The sequence below is a fragment of the Dermacentor silvarum genome, chromosome 7 (assembly GCF_013339745.2).
Source record: "Dermacentor silvarum isolate Dsil-2018 chromosome 7, BIME_Dsil_1.4, whole genome shotgun sequence".
NCBI lineage: Eukaryota > Metazoa > Arthropoda > Arachnida > Ixodida > Ixodidae > Dermacentor > Dermacentor silvarum.
The window spans coordinates 36,581,356-36,599,331 of record NC_051160.1 but is presented as its reverse complement, the minus strand read 5'-3'; the positions used below and the strand labels follow the sequence as shown (position 1 = coordinate 36,599,331).

General features: G+C 43.6%; 1 protein-coding gene across 2 annotated transcripts; it reads right to left on the bottom strand.

Annotated features, from left to right (window-relative positions):
* Positions 1–2,538: 2,538 nt before the first annotated feature.
* Positions 2,539–17,146, bottom strand: LOC125946682 (kunitz-type serine protease inhibitor bitisilin-3-like). Of its 2 annotated transcripts, XM_049670530.1 has the most exons (5): positions 17,022–17,146; positions 14,605–14,787; positions 12,194–12,376; positions 5,907–6,080; positions 2,539–2,748 (listed from the first exon to the last, which is right to left on the bottom strand). In XM_049670530.1, exons 1-5 carry the CDS (start codon positions 17,074–17,076, stop codon positions 2,636–2,638), a joined length of 708 nt encoding a protein of 235 aa, XP_049526487.1. In that variant the 5' UTR covers positions 17,077–17,146; the 3' UTR covers positions 2,539–2,635. The 2 variants fall into 2 exon arrangements, with proteins under 2 accessions (XP_049526487.1, XP_049526488.1); XM_049670531.1 differs by lacking the exon at positions 14,605–14,787.
* Positions 17,147–17,976: the final 830 nt, after the last annotated feature.

The following is a 17,976-nucleotide window of genomic DNA, read 5'->3' as shown; positions in this document are numbered from 1 at the left end:
ACTGAATCATTGCTCTTTCGACCACGATCACCGCGGTAACATGGTAGGTTTGGCGTTTCCGCATCGCCTGTCGCGTTCCGACAGAAACAGACTGTAAAAACGCTTGTGTCACTCTTTGGGTGCGCGATAAGGAACTCCAGGTGGTCAAGATTAATACAAAGCTCTCCACTACACCGTCCTTCATATTCCACTGCTATTTCGGGACGTGAATTCCCACAAAATGATTTTTTAACCTCGCCTTTATTTTTTTTTCACCCTTCCTGCCTTTACCTCGACACCTCAGCAGGAATGGCTCACTAGCTGGTCGCCACGTCACGCCTGCGAAGTGAAAACTACCTAGGGTGTGCGAAGCAGTGAAGCTTCCGATATTTGGAATACAAGTTCCTGCTACGGCTCACGAACGGTGATACCGACGCGCTTGCTGCTCTAAAATAAACACCGAACCACTAACAACTCAGCAGTATAAAAGCCGCGTTTCCAGAGCATTTTTCCACTCATGTACTCGTACTCGCCATATCTTATATGTCCATCTTACGGATAAGGCATCCCTGGTGCTGCCAGGGGATGTTTATAGAATTATTTGTCGGTTCAAGAAACTTCGACGTGCAGGCCAAATCCCACCCGCTTATTCGACGTCACAGGACAGCGCAGCCCTATTGCTAATACCGTCGAGGCAGCGCAACATGGCAGCATTTGCGGTTACTTACAGTTGCAGGCGTGCATGCTGGTGGAAAATCATAACTGAACATTATGAACGCGGTTGAAAGTTCTTCAGACAAAGCCAAATTACCGGTCAAGCAACGGCTGCAGTGAACAATCCGCAGTATAAAAAGGAGAAAGCTTGCACTCGGCCGCGCAAGGCTTAAGACACAGAGAAGCTGGCCGATGTGATGGCGCTCCCTTTCCTTCCCCTTTCCCTGGCCGCGTATTCTGCATCTTCTCGTCGCGGTCGTTGCCGCTCTCGTACAGCGGCAAGCCTCGCTTCTCGAATCGCCGCTTCTTCTTCGGGAGTACTACTATCTTTATACGTCCCATGGCTGAATCTGATAGAGCGCCGCCGCGCACCGGCTTACGTAACCGTTGGTCGCTGTCGGCGCATGCGCAGTACACAGGCGGTAGGTTGCGCCAGGTGTTCTAGCAGCTAAGGCGTCGCTGGTTGCCATGGCTACGGTGCGGCTTGCTTTCTGTGAAACACCATGCTTTTTGCGGCTAGCTTGAACAGCTTCGCTATTAAAAAGAGCTAACATTGAAGAATAACATTCGCCTCGCTAAGCAGTTTGTATTTCTGAGCAGCGCCCTTGGTCTCTCTGTATACTTGCCTCTTTTACCCTTTCCGCCCCACATGACACCTGTCGAAAGCGGTTGTCGTATGTTGATACTCCTGTTAATACATAATTACTACTGCCAACGCCATCAGCATCGGCGACAGTTACACGAACTACGTCTACCCCACACGATCGCGTACGATGAACAATCGCATAGAAACGATAGCCCCAGAAGCACGAATGTGTGTACAAAGAGCTATATGAGTTCTGCGTGCAAGCGAGTTGATCAGGTTTAGTGGTGACAGTGTTAGGTTGTCAGGCGATGTAGCCGGGTTCGATTTCCAGTGTTTGTGTGTTATCGATTTCCTCATAATGTGGTTATGTGCTTCGTGTATGAAACCGCACTGAAAATTATTCTGGGGAGTGGGGGCACCTCTCCATAATAGACATATCTCCATAATAAATCATTTTTTATTTGATAAGAAGCACCGCCCAAGCACTCCGTACAGATGGTTAACCAGCGAAGCTGAAACGTGCGGCCCCGGTGTTTAGCAGTGTTAATCCCGACCCTGTATTGAAGCATTTCTCAATTATTGGTTACATGTTTGTGTTTCTAGTGGAATGCAAGCGCCAATGGTGGACGGATGCTGCTAACCACGACGCCGAGCTAACTTGAGACATCGAACGCATGCAACAACAGTGAGCCGAGGAGGAGGCTTTGCGGGCAGAGCAGCGTCAAGTGGCAATGGCGGGAACGCGTTCGCTAACGACGTCACTATAACGGCGCTGCCAATGGCGCGCGCGCTTGGGTGCGACGTAGCGAACGACGTAACTGCTGGCGCAGCCAATGGAGACGTTTAGCGAAACATGGCATGAACTGTTTTTCGTTTCGCCTAGCCATATACAGCTTTCGCGATAAAAAGGTCCCATTGAGCTGTCTAAATTGAGCACCTTATAGACAGGATAGATTTGCTTTTAAATTACGGCAGAAAATTGGGCGTTTGACGGGCCGTTTTCAAAGCGGCCTTACTTTGCAACGAATGGGGCCGTTTCAATGCGGACCGCGTAAAATAGGCCACGTAATAATCGGACGCATAGGCAGTGGGCCACTTGCAGTGAGCCATTTATAAGCTTCGAATTTTTTATCTACTTACAGCGTCACGTGCGTTGTTTTAAGCTTGTATTGAATAAGAGAGTAGATTTTTAATCGCCCGTATTAGATTAAATTGGTACAATAAAATTGAAACAGTGAACGAGTAAACTTACCGAAGCTGACTTTTAATGTGATCTTGCAAAACATAGCATTTATTTATGAACACTCATACAGTCATGCATACGAAAGACAACTGTGTTCTTTATGAGAAGATTGATTACGAACGACTGATGAGCTTTCTGAAGCTGGAACGCACGGATTTGCTCCGCACCAGCTGCGGATTCTGGTTTATTTGTGCATGAAGAGTAGAGCCCACAGCAGCCTTGCGATCTGTGGAAAAAACATACTAAATATTCACGAAGTTATTGATTTTCAACATTATATTTGATAACCCTATGCTGACTGATTATATACAGAAAAGGATCACCAAAATGATAGCAAGGTAGACTTCCTAAAAATACTTTTGCATTGTGCTACATACTTCCTTCCACTAAAGCATCTCTTAGAAATCTACTGCAACAATTCCCGCGTCTCTCTATACGAACACATCGATAGCACAAATGATGCTAGAAACCATGTAGGTTATGTAGTCTCATTGTCTTGGTACAGGTGTCATTTCCTTAGAGCGCAACAGACTCACATTTATTAAGTCCATTATCAGCCAGCCAAAATTAGTGCCTGATGTGGGCTGTTGTGTATTTGATTAAATGCGTTATCTTACGCACGAGTAAGTGCACTTAAGGAGTTCATTAACTTCCTTTGTTTACTGCGTTTCACAATATTGACATTTGGGTTATGCAGCTGTTACGAAAAGAATTACGCTTTCAAAGTAATTCGCTGTACGAATCTTGTTCACTTCCCTTGAATGAATGTTTCGCAGGTGCATCTGTAATTATTTTTAGAGTTGGTGTGACTACCTTAGTAGACAAAAAACTGCTAATTTGTAGAGAAAGCGTTATATATTGAAAAAAAGATTAATTGAAAATATCATTGAAGGTAGCGCTTGTGACCATTGAAGGAGATGTTGGTCAAGTGAAGAGCCGGCCCTAAGCACAAAAACATGGCGAAGAGAAGAAGCATGTGAGGTATTTAGTGCGTTGTTTAAATTTTTAGAGAGCCCATAACTCCATTGTAATTTGTAGCTTTGATTCAAAACTCTCTTACCCAAAAATAAAAATTATTAGTTAAGAAAGTATGAAGATCTAAGGAACGTCTTAGAATCTATGTGAAGAGACGCTTCGGTGAAGCGGCTAATCAAATGCTGTAAATTCGCCGATTTTATTCCTGCGGCTTTGATGTAAAGGAAACTGACGCACGTGGATGTGCCATCACGCAGCCCTGCTGCGCAATGGGACACACATGAGGATGATCTCAAAGAGATAGTTGATTCTCAAGAACGATACGTGCGACTCAGACCTTATGGTTAGAGCATCAGACTGCTTTGCTTGAGAACTGAGATTAGATCCCACCAGATATCAGCTATTCAACAAAACAGCGGCACGCAGCAGCAGATACAAGGAAAGTCTAGGAGGATCTCAAAAACTATGCTTCGCTTTAAATTTGCAGTTTCACCAAAATTGGATGCAGTGAAAGTTTAGCCAGATTAAGCATTGCATTTAAGCTGCTCACACGAGGTTATAACAGTACCCGGAGACGACGCGAAGCGACGCAGCGCGTGAAATAACCACTCATGAGATAAAGGAACCGCCCGTTGCCAGAAAGTATGCAAATTATGACGTTGCGCAACGCGGAATCCGGAATGTCGGTGGTGGTGGTTCAGGTGCCGTACCATCACGGTGCACGAAATATGACCGACGTTCATCGTTCATCAGTACGCGATGAAACCATGATACAGGTGTCACGCGAGCATTTTTGAAACGATGGAGCGCAGATACCCTCAGAAATTGTAAAAAAAAAAAACTGCAATGGATTGAGACTTGTAACGCTGCTAGATGGACAACTGAATGGCGTACGTCGCCTGAACAGTTATATTTTGCGAGCACTCGCACGTGTCGATGAGTGACCGGTTTGACCTGCCTTCGATTCGAAGGCAGAGGAAACCACGTACCCTGGCAGGGTACGTACCATGCCTGGCTACGTACCCTGCCAGAACGTACCTAGGCAGGGCGAAGGTACGTTCTGTTTCCCTGTCTTTTAGTAACTGTTATAACATTAAATTAAGAGTCAGCGTTTCTGCTGTGCCGTTTTGTGCTTCTTATGTGCAGTGCTTGCACGCGTGCCCTGTAATGCATTATAAAACGTGTTTCTGGGTATTTCCTGACGTGTCTGCGATGCCCAATTGAACTAAGCCATTCTGAGTGCTGGCTTTTAGCAGTCTGATAGGGGTCATACTTACGCCACATTGGTTGGTGACTCATTGATCCGTAGGTTATATAAAGGAAAGTTCTTGAGGTTTTGTACGAAGTTGGTCTTAAAGTTCGTGCACTGGGTGGAAAAAATTTGTTTCCTATACAGGTTCACTTTGTTTCCTACACAGCTTCACTTTGTTTCCTATACAGGTTCGCTTTGTTTCCTATACAGCTTCGCTTTGTTTCCTATACAGCTTCGCTGGTCATTCACAATCACATTGTGGAATGGCTCACGTTTTTTTTTTTTCATTTCCGCATCTTCAGTTCAAATGCTGTGACGGCTGACTTTCTAATAATATATATTATGTACTCCTGATATAATTCTAACAGTCGTTAGACGGTTGATGTGATCAAGATAACGCACACGACCTGATCTGTTCTTATTTTCCCGAGGTAGAGGTGCCCCTTGATCTTGCATCGTCCTTCGGGTCTTCACGGCTTCTCGAAAAGCGTTGTTCCCACAATAAGACAGTTCTTTCCTTTAGGATATTCTTTCCGTATGCCTTTTGCAAATAATAATTGATATCTGCATCATTATTTGCACAATTTTACAAACAATTTGATATTGATCCGCTGTTGCGTCTGTTAGACGATTTACATTCCCACTAAGACTAACAATGTGCTGCATATAACGTGCACTGAATAAAATTATTCCTTCTCATACAGCGTACTCGTTCGTACTAGAGGTCAACCTGGTGCATTTTAGTGGACAGAGCGAGAGAGCGGCGCGTATACATCTACTCCCATTTATTTGCTCATTTACGGCAATACCTTTCGGGATAGACCTCTTACACCTTAAATGGTGGCTTTAATGGGCTTGATCTGCCCAGCGGGCTATAGGTGCCGTCATAATGTAAGGCTTTAAGTGAATTGCGGCCATTTCAATTCTTGGACGCAAACCCAGACCGGGTGGCAGGCGGTTTCAGAATCATGTGATCTTTTCAGATGCCTCAACGTGAGACCAAGAAAGAACGCTTTGCTACATCTTTGGCCTGCTGGAATACCACCGCCTCCGCGGGCAAGTGAACACATAGGATTGTGTTCTGCATTAGCAAGCGATTCTCACTAAGCCATCGACGCTGTTCATGGTAGGTAATACAAACAAAACGTGGTACTTACAACTGCATCTATCCAAGCATTTTTTCATCGATGTAAAAGCATTGGGATTAGCACCGCATTGATCTTTTGGAAAAAGTCGACACGTATTACTTGTCTCCAGAAAGTGCCAGTGGGATTTCCTGCCGTAGCAATGTCCAGGTGTTGGTGGCAAGCTGCACAACGGTTTGTGTTTGTCTGTAAAAGTGTATAAAACGAACAAGGTCAAATTAGGAGGAAACTCTGACTTTTGTGCAATGTAGATCTCCCCAATGAAATAAACCTAAATGTTACCTTCAAGTTTATCGAACATTTTTTATAATTTATTTAGTGAGCATGGTTTCTATTAGGTCCTGCATTTCTGAGAAAGACAACAGAATGAACTGCATAGCCCGAACAACAACTACCGTTCCAACTTACCGGACCTTCTGCGTGACGTTGATGTGTTTTTAAGCCAAGCTTTATAGGCTCATAAGCTTCGGCAGCGGTGGTGGGGGTGGGGTGGTGGTGGTGGTGGTTGTGTCACGCTGAATAGCGGGCTGATCGTGGTGATAGTGCAGAAAGGGTCAAAGTGCAATGGCACATACCCCTGTCATGTGGGCCGATCATGGTGATTGAGCAAAAAGTGTTCAGTTCGTCAGCGGTCAGTAGAACACTTTTCAAGAAATTCTTAACCATTATAAGCTGGGGCGTAAGGCTTACCCGAGAGCGGATAAGAACCTTACCAAAAGCGAGGAAGTTATGTAGAGGAAGCTGCAAACGGGGGTATTTCCGAACGCACAACTGTTGAGCAAATGGCATACCTCGGTGTATAGCCCTCGGTGTAGGCATTGTGATGGTATAGCAGACTTAGTCAACATGGTTTGGACCTGTCCTAACTTTGATGAGCCAGGTAGATCCAGAGAATCCTGGGAGTCCTTGCTACTCAACAAAAAGAAAATGCTCAACGGCAAGTCATCGGTCTTGCCCTGACCGCCGCCGCGTCCCAAGGGATCCCGGTCGACGGTTAGGGAGGATGAGTGTGGGTTTAGGCTGAAGCCTCTACCCCGTCATCTATTTGAAGGGTGCAAATAAAGTCACTTCTCTCTCTCTCTCTCTTGTGCAGAAAGGGTCCAAACTGAGTGGCATATACCTCTGTGGGCTCGGGGACCTGTAACGCGCCCTTGAACTACCCTTGTCCCACGTGGGACCCGGCGAGACAAAATCACCAGCTCTTATGTCGAGAAATGGGGGTAAGCGAAGCATGTCATCCGATTCTAGCGTGAAGGCTTCCGAAAACTAGGCGAAACGTCAGCGAAGAGCAGCAGACCCTGAGTTTAGGTCAAACGAAGCGGAATGCCTGCTACAGTGTCGCCTTGCCACAAGCTTTGCTTACCGCCATTTTCTCGACAGGGGAAGGGCTCTGAAAATTTTTATTACGTATTGTACTGATTCCTCGAATGCAGAAATAGCATAATGAGACTATGCACTCAATACAGCCCTTCCTACAATGTACTAAACCAAGGTATGTAATGCATCTTCATTTTGTAACACGGAACACTGACTCTTCCAGGCGCGGCCGTCCTATCACATACCGCACAACAATTAAATTCATGCAGAGGTGGCAGCAGCAGAGGAATCATTAGTCTCATTGCATTTCAACATTGAATAGTGGCGTTCTTGAGGATCTCTCTTGAGGAATTGACATCTATGTAAGAATGAAGACCAAGTTCTATTGCAAGAAAGAACAGATGTTCGATAAACACTCTGTTCAAAATTTCGCACGAGGTGCATGCATAGCCTAATATTTTATATTGCGACACGTGTAAAATTCGAATCAGATTCAGTGCTAATCACAGTTGTGAGTTTGAAAATTTGGCTATCACGTTATTATAACCATGTAATGTAGGGCAACATGTATATTAAAACGCAGAACTTGGTTTGGATGCGTAATTCCGAATTGAGCAAAACACACAAGGTGAAGAGCAAGACCGAACACGTTAAGGCGCACTACCATCTGAACTTATTCAAGGCATACACACGCTCTGACATCATCAATCAAAAGGGGGAATTTTATTACACAATAATATAAAAAATGCGTACAAAGATATTTGGTCCCATAGCCTAAAGCGGCTAGTGATGGGTCCAATACAGAAAAATGTATTGCAATAATTAGCAGTCTTATACAAAAAAATAGCGAAAGTATCATACATAAGCGGTAAATACTATATATATTCCCGGAACTGCGCTAAAAACGAACAAAAAAGAACAAAGAGAAATACAACAGTCATAGTAAAAAAAATATGGGTTTTTACGTGCCAAAGCTACGATATGATTATGAGGCACGCCGTAGTGGGGGACTCCGCAAGAAGTTGGACCACCTGGGGTTCTTTAACGTGCACCTGTGCATGGGTGTTTTCGCATTTTGCCCCCAATGAAATGCGGGCGCCGTGGCCGGGATCCGATCCCGCGACCTCGTCCTTAGCTGCCCAACACCATAGCGACTAGGCAACCGCGGCGGGTTTGGTTTTTGTGGTTTCGCGCAAAATAGGAACTACAGAAACGGGAGAAGGATCCAAAGAAAGCGATTCGCTGACACCAATGCACTGTGCACTTGAATAAATATAGTTGTCGCTGTGAAGGTTTCTTTCAACACGCATTTCAGTAGACAACATAGCTAGTCATCGGCCCACCTCTATAGTGGTAGTACAGAGTGCCATACATAGAAGCTGACTCGTTTCAAATGTGTTATTGATGTCGGTAAGGTGATTACGTCGCATGGTAATGTCCAAGTTGTAGTGTGGCAGAAACTCGCATTCAATGATGGGAGGGGCAACACCCACCAAAACGAACACCCACCAAAACGTACGACGCCGACCTACCCGAATATTTATTGAATGCAGGTCACACGTGGCTACCACCGAAGAGTTCGCGGCATGTAGCGTTCGTTCTGTGGATCTGGACCGGCGATCACGTTGGTAGGTGGTAGCAGGCTTTCTTCTTCTCCCATGTCTACTTGGAACTTCGTCCCGGAGATTAATTCCATAACCCTGAAGTGGCGGCGAGGTTGAAGAGCAAGGTTACAGGCCATTGGAAGACGAAATTAATTTTCTTGTGTTGTGCTGTAACATCCTGTCGTAAAAGCAGATCGAAGATGTACTCGAATTACGCGAAGATTCATTGTGCTGAGAACGACGGCTTCGGCACGGAGAGTACTGGTACTGCTTCGTTGGCAAGGTGCGTTCTAGTACCGTCTGATTCACTCATTGACCGGATGTTTCACCCAGCGGCTCCGCATTAACATCGCCCAATTTCTGAGCCACATCTGATGGCAGAGATGAAATGAAGTGAGAGTACCGTGTGGTGTCGAAGTAATCTGATGAAAATAGAAGTTCTCCTCCAGCTGAGCGAACACCCGTGTTTCGGCAAAACGGCTGCATGCGGCGTTGAACCATCGCCGCGTCCGCCTGGTTATTGAGGGAAGCGGTTGGAAGGTCGCCTGCTGGTGCAGTCAGGTGAGCTTATGTCTGTGTCCGGAGTCACCACTGTAGGAACGGCACACCAGGACAAGACGTCTACCTCCAAAACCTAACTGCCAGCCACGTCGTTGTCGTGTGCACACCACGAACCGCCTCTTTATTATCTTCTCCTTGTTATGTTTACTAAATCTGCAAGCCTTCCTACGCTGTCGGAAGAGGACGCTACAAGCTCTACAGCGGCAAATAAGCAGTCAATGACAGCAGTCTGGTATACATCGCAATAAGTTGACCGGAATCAGTAAATTATGAGTACAAGAAAAAATTCAAAGCCCTTCGCCTGCCGAGAAAATGGGAGTAAGTGAATCTTGTGGCAAGACGACACTGTCGGAGGCGTTCCGCTGCTTTTGCCCTATAAACTCAGGGTAGGCGGCTCTTCGCTGACGTTTGGCCTGAACATCGCGCTCCCGCAACTCGGGGCCCGAGTATCTTCGCTGACGTTTCGCCAGGGCTTCGGAAGCCTTTCCCATTAGAATCGGGCGACAAGCTTCGCTTACCGCCCTTTTTTCAAACAGGGAAGGGCCGGTGATATTGTGTCTTTTCGTCCCACGTGTGACAAGGGTAGTTCAAGGGCGCGTTACAGGTCCCCGAGACTACAGGTCTATGTGCCATTCAACTTGGAACCTTTCTGCACTATCACCAGGATCAGCCCACACGACAAGGGTATGAGCCATTGAGCTTGGACCCTTTCCGCACTATTATCAGGATCGGCCCACTTTTCAGCGTGACACCACCACCACCACTGCCGAAACTTGTGAGTCTATAAAGTTTCGCTTAAGAAGTACCTTGAAACTGTTACCGCCGGGAGCCCATAGCATCTCTCAGTGCTACTCGAGTGCTGCATTGCTAGTGGGGCGGATTATTTAAGATTTACGTCTGTGTTTTTCTTAATTTCATGCCCTGTTTTGCAATGTTCCGCATTTTTCCGCCTTGAACATCCCGGGAAGGGATCACATTACTGTGAGATAAATTTGTAGTGAATATATTTTTGTGCTGCTTGGTACCGCATGGTGGTGCAGACAGTGCGGGGTACTATCGTGGAAGCTGCAGGGTAGACGAAAGCACTGAGGCACACCCAAATAACATCTTCTGTTGGTTAATGTGATGCACCGTACAACCCATTTGCGTATAGCAGCACAGCTGTAGAAGCCACTACGTATGCAGTATATAGGCATAGTCCAAACGCATCCAGGACGCTTCAGTTCCCTCAAACTTTTTTCGAACAGTAACTGCATGCTTAGAAGAAGTATTCAAGCTCTTAGACTGGGAAAGCTTAGGAGTGAGGATCAACGGCGAATACCTCAGCAACCTTCGCTTTGCAGATGACATCGTCCTATTCAGCAATAATGGGGCCTAATTACAGCAAATGATTGAGGACCTGAACCGAGAAAGTGTAAGAGTGGGGTTGAAGATTAATATGCAGAAGACAAAGGTAATGTTAAATAGCCTGGCAAGGGAACAAGAATTGAGGATCGCCAGTTAGCCTGTAGAGTCTGTAATGGAGTACGTTTATCTAGGTCAATTACTCACAGGGAACCCATATCATGAGAAAGAAATTTACAGAATAAAATTGGGTTGCAGTGCATACGGCAGGCATTGCCAAATCCTGAATGGGAGCTTACCACTGTCGTTGAAAAGAAAAGTGTACAACCATTGCATTATACCGGTCCTAACATATGGGGCAGAAACTTGGAGGTTAACAAAGAAGCTCGAGAACAAGTTAAGGACCGCACAAAGAGCGATGGAACGAAAAATGTTAGGCCTAACGTTAAGAGACTGGAAGAGAGCGGTGTGGATCAGAGAACAGATGGGGATACCCGATATTCTAGTTGTCATTAAGCGGAAGAAATGGAGCTGAGCAGGGCATGTAATGCGTAGGACAGATAACCGGTGGACCATCAGAGTCACAGAATGGATACCAAATGAAGGGAAGCGCAGTCGAGGACGGCAGAAAACTAGGTGGGGTGATGAAGTTAGGAAATTTGCAGGCGCAAACTGTAATCAGATAGCGGAAGACCGGGGTAATTGGAGATCACAGGGAGAGGCGTTCATCCTGCAGTGGGCATAAATACGCTGATGATTATGAATAGGTATTGAAGCGCGACTAATTACAACAGTGAGTGGAAGACGTAGGCGAGCGATACCACGCAAGCACTGTTACTATTAGCCAACAATCACTTCCGACTTTCAGCTCTGTTCTCTTTTCAGTTAAGCTATACGGAGGTGTATACTTTATATATTATATGTGCTCAATTACGTAGCCAGTGGACAAGACACTTATCAGCACCCATATTGAATAACATTCGTGTACACATGAAATAGAACACAAACATTTCTTACTCTCAGGCTCTTACTTCCACCAAGCATATCAGGCTTTTTTGCATGTACAGAACACAAAATATTTATTGGCCTGATAGGTCACACACTTTGATTAGCAACACTTTAATAAAAAATACTGGGTATGGCTAAATAACATCGGAGCGTGAAATAAAATTTAATGTTTGCCAAGACATCAAATGACATGGGCGGCAGGCCATGAAACGCGGGAAGTTTAAACAATCTGCCGGTCACGAATCTAGATGTTTGTTTAGCGGCAGTTTAGCGGGATGGCATCCATCTGCGTGCGTAAAATTATGCCATGAAAGTATCTGTATAATACTGGTGCTAAGTATTCAAGTACCTATATCTCACTTTGTTAGGTCTGGATTTTAGTCGTACCTAAAAAAAAGCCACTGAGTGTCGCAATAGAAAGCAACTTTCTTTTCAACACCCTTTTTATATCCCAAACGTACTCACGGAGACACGTCGCCTGGCACTTCAGTTCGCTCACAAAATTGTTCTCACCATCGGCGCAGATCGTACGGTTGAACACTTTGCAATGGTTTTCGAGGTGATCAAAGTAGTAAGCAACAATTACTGGTCCGCATGGGCCGTGAACTGGGAGCTTGAGGCACATTTTTGCGCTCTTTAGATTCAAAGCTGAAAAAGTATACATTGACGTTACAGAACACATGATATAGCATAGTAGAACTAAAACAGCAAAAAATATATTTTTTACATTCTAGCGATTAGGCTGTATTTCTATGTTTTTTGTTTGTTATTGAAATCCTCGAAGTGGTAATTTCTATAGGTTGTATGATATATAATCAGTGTGCTACACTGAACGTACATGAGGGATTGTATTTACTTGTCCGTGCTTCTAGTTGCGCGGCGTCCTTGATGATGTGAATGCCATTAACTTTGTGAATGTGGCTGGAGATAATGCTGTTAACATTTTAGGCGTCCACTTTGGCAGGGAATCATCGCCTAGGGGCAATTCCTTTTTCTTTAGGGTGCGTCACTCATACTTTGAAAAAATATACTGACGCGCTACACTGCTTCATAAGGCCGCCTGTTTTATAATGATTTATAATGAGTTTTTATAATGACTTTTTTAGCGGTAAGGCACAATCCTGCTGGAAGCTGCCGGAACACTTATGGTATGGTTTGTCTTTTTGGTGTGGTCTCGAGAACCAACGATATAATACCATTTTGATCCTTGTGCTGTAGCATAAGGCCTGGCATATGTACTGTAGCATGAACTATAGCATAAGAACTGGCAAATGCGCCTTCTGACCTTTAGAGTCTACGACGTTTGAAAGTAATGTTAGAAGTGGTAGAGGAGGGATAATAACTATAGCTGTACAAAGTGCTAAAATATATTTGACAGTTGCTTACTTGAGAAAACAATTACATTGTCCATTACAATGACATGTGTTAGAATGACCTGTGTCAGTAGGGCAGAATCATATCAGCTACTTGTTTGTAGAAATGGCTAACTTTATTCTCCCATTGTGCGGGCGGATACGAGTGTCCATATCTTGAATTTTCATGTCACAGTGTCTAAATACCAGCGACTTCCTTCTTTTTTCTTGTTTTTCTATGAGGAAGCGTTGCTTTGAGTGGATCAAGTTAGAAGAGTTGTTTGAGCTTATTGGCAGAACCATGGTGTCCGTGGTTCTGCTTTAGTAAAAATGTAGCCAATAAGATTTGAAGATATCTGATGCATATAAAAAATGAACTGAACGATTTTCAAGTTTGCCATACAAGCCCTAACTATGCCACAATAACAAGATTGCATCCACATCTGTGCGTCAACAGATGACAGCAGTAAACGGGTAATAATTTATAAATTAAAGAGTAGAATACCACTTAGCCATATGTATATTGCGCGCATTTGGCGCAATGCTGCATAACATTTTGTTATTGATATCGTACCCGAACACCGCTTCAAGGTAGTGAGCTGTAAGAAGCCGGGAGCGATTATTTTCGTCCAGGCATACTAGTTGTGAGAAGGCGGATTGTTATAATGTAACGAACAGTGGAGAAACCTGAAACTGTAATGTATAAACACAACAAAGTCAGGCAATTTCCTATTTACTCACCACAAAAAAAGCCCGTATAGTGTGATGAACACGTCTTAAACGTCATGCATCCACCTTCTGAGAATTTATGTTTATAACAGATGGAAACATGCTATAAATACTTTTCAAGCCTGTTTACTTCTTTGAACACATTATTAACGTTATAATGAAGAGTAGAATACAAAACTCGAGCATTTGTAGGCTGCATATCTAGCCGGTACTGTCTCGGTTTCAAAGACATGAGGTGGGCTGACAAGTTTTGCTATATCTTTTTAAAAGGCAACGCAGAAGCGTATTCTTAGCTCTAAAATGTTTTTCTGACACACCTAATTAGGCTAAAAAAATAAACATCGAGCATTTGAAAACGTAAGTTGCGTTTTTGGCGTCATAGCTTAGTAGCACCTAGGCGGAGCAGCACACTAGCAGATTTGGAGTGTGACGCCTAATTAAAAACATCAAGCATCGGGACACTGAATATGAGAAATCGGTCAGTTTCGGGAACTAGGGTAAAAATCTAGCGGTTCATGTTTGCTGCATTTGAAAGAAAATATGTACTTTTTATAAACATAGGTGAAATATGCCCGATAAAACATGCATATCTGCAGAATAAATATCAGAGAGTTGAAAAAACAGGTTGCTCAGATCTGTTTTACCTATATAATAAATCGATTTGTATTAGTCGTTCTTCTCTCTTGGTAAGATTAGTGCCTTGTTTTATTAGAAATACGTATTTCACATGAAGATGCTGTGTCGAACTAACAAAAGTGTCACAGAGGCAATATTCCCAGCACAGCTCGTACTCACGGATGCACGCTTTTATGCATTCATTCTCCGTGGAGAACAGGTTGTGGCCTTTAGCACAAACACCAGGTTCGAGCATTTTACAGCGCTGAATGCGAGGGTCGTGGAACCAGGTTGCTTTCAATGAATGACAAGTGCCAATTACAGGTAATTCCTTGCACCTTTTTGGAATATCCTTAATATGAGCTGAAAAGGCATCATAATTAGGTGGTTCAAGCACTATTCCTAACAACAAAAAAGTTAACTATAAATTATTTCGTCAGCGCTATTCACTTTGTTGAACACTCAGCCAACAGAGTCATCATAATCTTAGTAAATGGCATTATAAAGAAAAGCATGGACTGGGCATCACTATCAATATTTTCATTGCAATTTATGTATTTATTTAGTACATACTGTAGACCGCATTGTGGTCCTTGGAGGACGGGCAGACATAGTTACGTGCAAGACTAGTCATATATAAATACAGAGATGTATGTAGATAAATTCATATACATTCATATTCTAAGCCTAGTTTTTGAATGAAAAAGTAAAAAAAATAAGTGAATTGAATAAATTTTGTGTGTAAGCATCCATTTTATTTACAAAAGATTGGTAAAATGAAGTTCAGGCACATCGGAAGTCTGCGCTGCGATATTAGAAATATTTTAAAAAAATTCAAGACCTTTAATCTCATTGTGCATTGTTAACCTACTAGACATATTGAGCGAGTTCTTTATCCGTATCCTGAGTGAGCTGACGTCGTAGGTGGCCGGTTTGGTGAGGGGTAATTGTATGCACTATTTTCTGCTGATCTCATGTTTATAAATTTAGTCAATGCGCCAAAAAAGGGAATGTGAAAATACTACATTGCTGACTGCAGAATGACAATTCTTATTCAAGTAAATCTGCGGCTGATTTAGGGCACTAGCTATTGCTAAGCCGAGAGTTTACGGAGCCTAAGCTGATTAATACACGCGCTATAGTGACTGGTTGATGCTAAAATAATTGTTAGCTTTACTGCAAATGCATGTAGAAGTTTTTCACCGAACAATTCACCGGAGCAACGGTACATAACCACATTCACAGCTTCGCTGATAATCCACCTTCCGCGAATGGAATGACACAGATTTTTTTGTCCAGGTTTTCATTGCGGTTTACCGGAAACGGTTGAGATCCGGTTCCACTCCGGAGCGAAAAAAACTAGCAGACATTCACTTTGTACAAAATCTCCGTGCCGCTGCTGTGCTGCACTGAAAGATTGCACGTGTTCTTGAGGCCTCTCTTCGTTACAAAAGATTGATGTGATTTCTGTGAAGCGATGCCTTGTTGAGAGGACGGATATGAAAATACGTTGAGGAAACATAGTTTTCTCTCATAAAAAAATACTGGTAAGCGCAGTTTCAAGACAGGACAATAGCAGATACTGGCACCCGGAACGAGCACTATTGTTAAAGGGAAACGAATTTTCTTAACCTGAGTTTTCTCTGGCATGCTACTCTGCTCAAGGAAAAGGTAAAAATTAGGGCACTGAGGTGAGGAGTAATGATTCATCCATAGAGTATGATGCGAATGTATACGTATACATGTTCACGTTCAGAGGGCCCGTTGAATGCCTTGAATCTGGGCCTGTGTACTAAACATTTTATGAGAGCCTTGATAGATCGCTTGTCTTTGAACATCCTCTTATTTCACGCTAACGTAGATATCAATGTCTGCCGTTCGGAATAATACTGGGGACAAGCAACAAGTACATGATCTCCACTGATTCAAGTACTTTACACGCTTCTCACACTGGTGAGTCCACACTTCGGATGGGATGCATATATTTTCCTGTTAACAAAACACCTAGTGTGCCCCCTTACTAGATACGCTGAATACCCTACTAACGGTACTGCTGCATTCACGACCACGGGAGGGTGCTGTGTATTAATTAGCAAACGAGGTAGAATAGCTCAGCCGCAAGTGCAGGCAACGCGTGGGCGTTGCCTAGAAAAGTTATCTCGAAAAGGTGGCCAATCTCAATCGAAAACCGTTATTTCTTTCTTTCGATTTCGCCCCGTAGTGAAACAAAATTATAGCGCTCATGTTCCACATTCTGGTGCAAGCTAAAATAACGTTCTTAGATCGGATTTCGGTTCAGTTCCGGTTGGATGCCAGGGTCAGTAAAATCACAATTATTTCTCACGTGGTTCATCAGCAGGAAAATACAGTACTAAACACTGGTGCGTTCTTCACATACTTACTCTAGGAACTGCCTAGAATGTGTAGAATGAAATTTGGAGCTTGTGCACAAAATAATAAAATCTCTAAATTATAAAACGCTGGACTGAAACAGGTTTTGTTCTATTGTACGTTTCCCGAGCTTGTAGGTGAATATAATTAGCACTGCCTGATAAACTGCATCCACAATACCGTTTCTGAGAAATGTGATGACGTACCAGACAAGTAGGGGAAACAGATGGCAGGAACCACAAAGATCGTCAGCCAGTTCATCGCTCTGCGACGCTGAAATATGCCCTGAGTAGCACAGCCCGATTGTACATCGTTTCTAATCTTGCATGCAGTGACTTCAGCAATTGCAGCTATTGTTCAACAAATGTGTTTCGTTTCATAACCTTCTAGACATCACTATTTTCGGAAACACTGTATGTGCGTTCACATAAAAATACTGTTTTTTCAAGCGTTTCTACTTGTTCTATTGCTTCGTCAATGTTTATGTTGCTTGGCTCCCTTTAATTGATCGACAGGACGTGGCACAAGGGAAGACGTGGTGCAACCGCCGCTTTGGACACGTCGGCAGTATTTAAGCGGTCTGACAACTAGTGTTAGGCCAATGACAGGAAAAACTAGATAAGATGCGGTTCTCAGCTGACCTATGAAAAATAATAAGACCTCAAGAATGAATTACGAAAAAATATACAAATTCTTTGCGAAAGAGTGTTGCATGTCCCGCGAGCAACGAAGTCTGCAGCTGCAGAGCGAAAATATATTGGCAAGCAGCTGTGAAAGCGCTTGTAAAAGGATACTTGCGTTTGTCCTGTCAAATGCCCACATGCTCCGATCTAAAGCAAGGAGCAAAAACGTGTGCTACGAACGACATATACCGTATTCGCGTCTGCAAATATATTTTTTCAAAGACTGCGGAAATCGATCAAATCATGGGAGCCAACGGATTTTCATGTATTTATTGTGCCATTTCCCGCTTGTATCTAGGGCATGAAGCAGTATATCATCCTTACCATGAAGCGCGGTTGCCGTATACCATGTTTCATTATTCCGATTAGCAGTATTTGCCTACTTCAGGTGCTTTGAGCCTATCTATGAATTTCTATCTATCTATCTATCTATCTATCTATCTATCTATCTATCTATCTATCTATCTATCTATCTATC

Bases quoted from the DNA above. Each gene is read 5' to 3' on its own strand.
- LOC125946682 (XM_049670530.1), bottom strand. From the start codon at position 17,076: ATGAACTGGCTGACGATCTTTGTGGTTCCTGCCATCTGTTTCCCCTAC. The intron at 14,788-17,021 runs GTACGTCATCAC...ATGCCTTTTCAG, and splicing joins CTGTTTCCCCTACTTGTCTG to CTCATATTAAGGATATTCCA. The intron at 6,081-12,193 runs GTGAGTACGTTT...ACACTTTTACAG, and splicing joins GTGCCAGGCGACGTGTCTCC to ACAAACACAAACCGTTGTGC.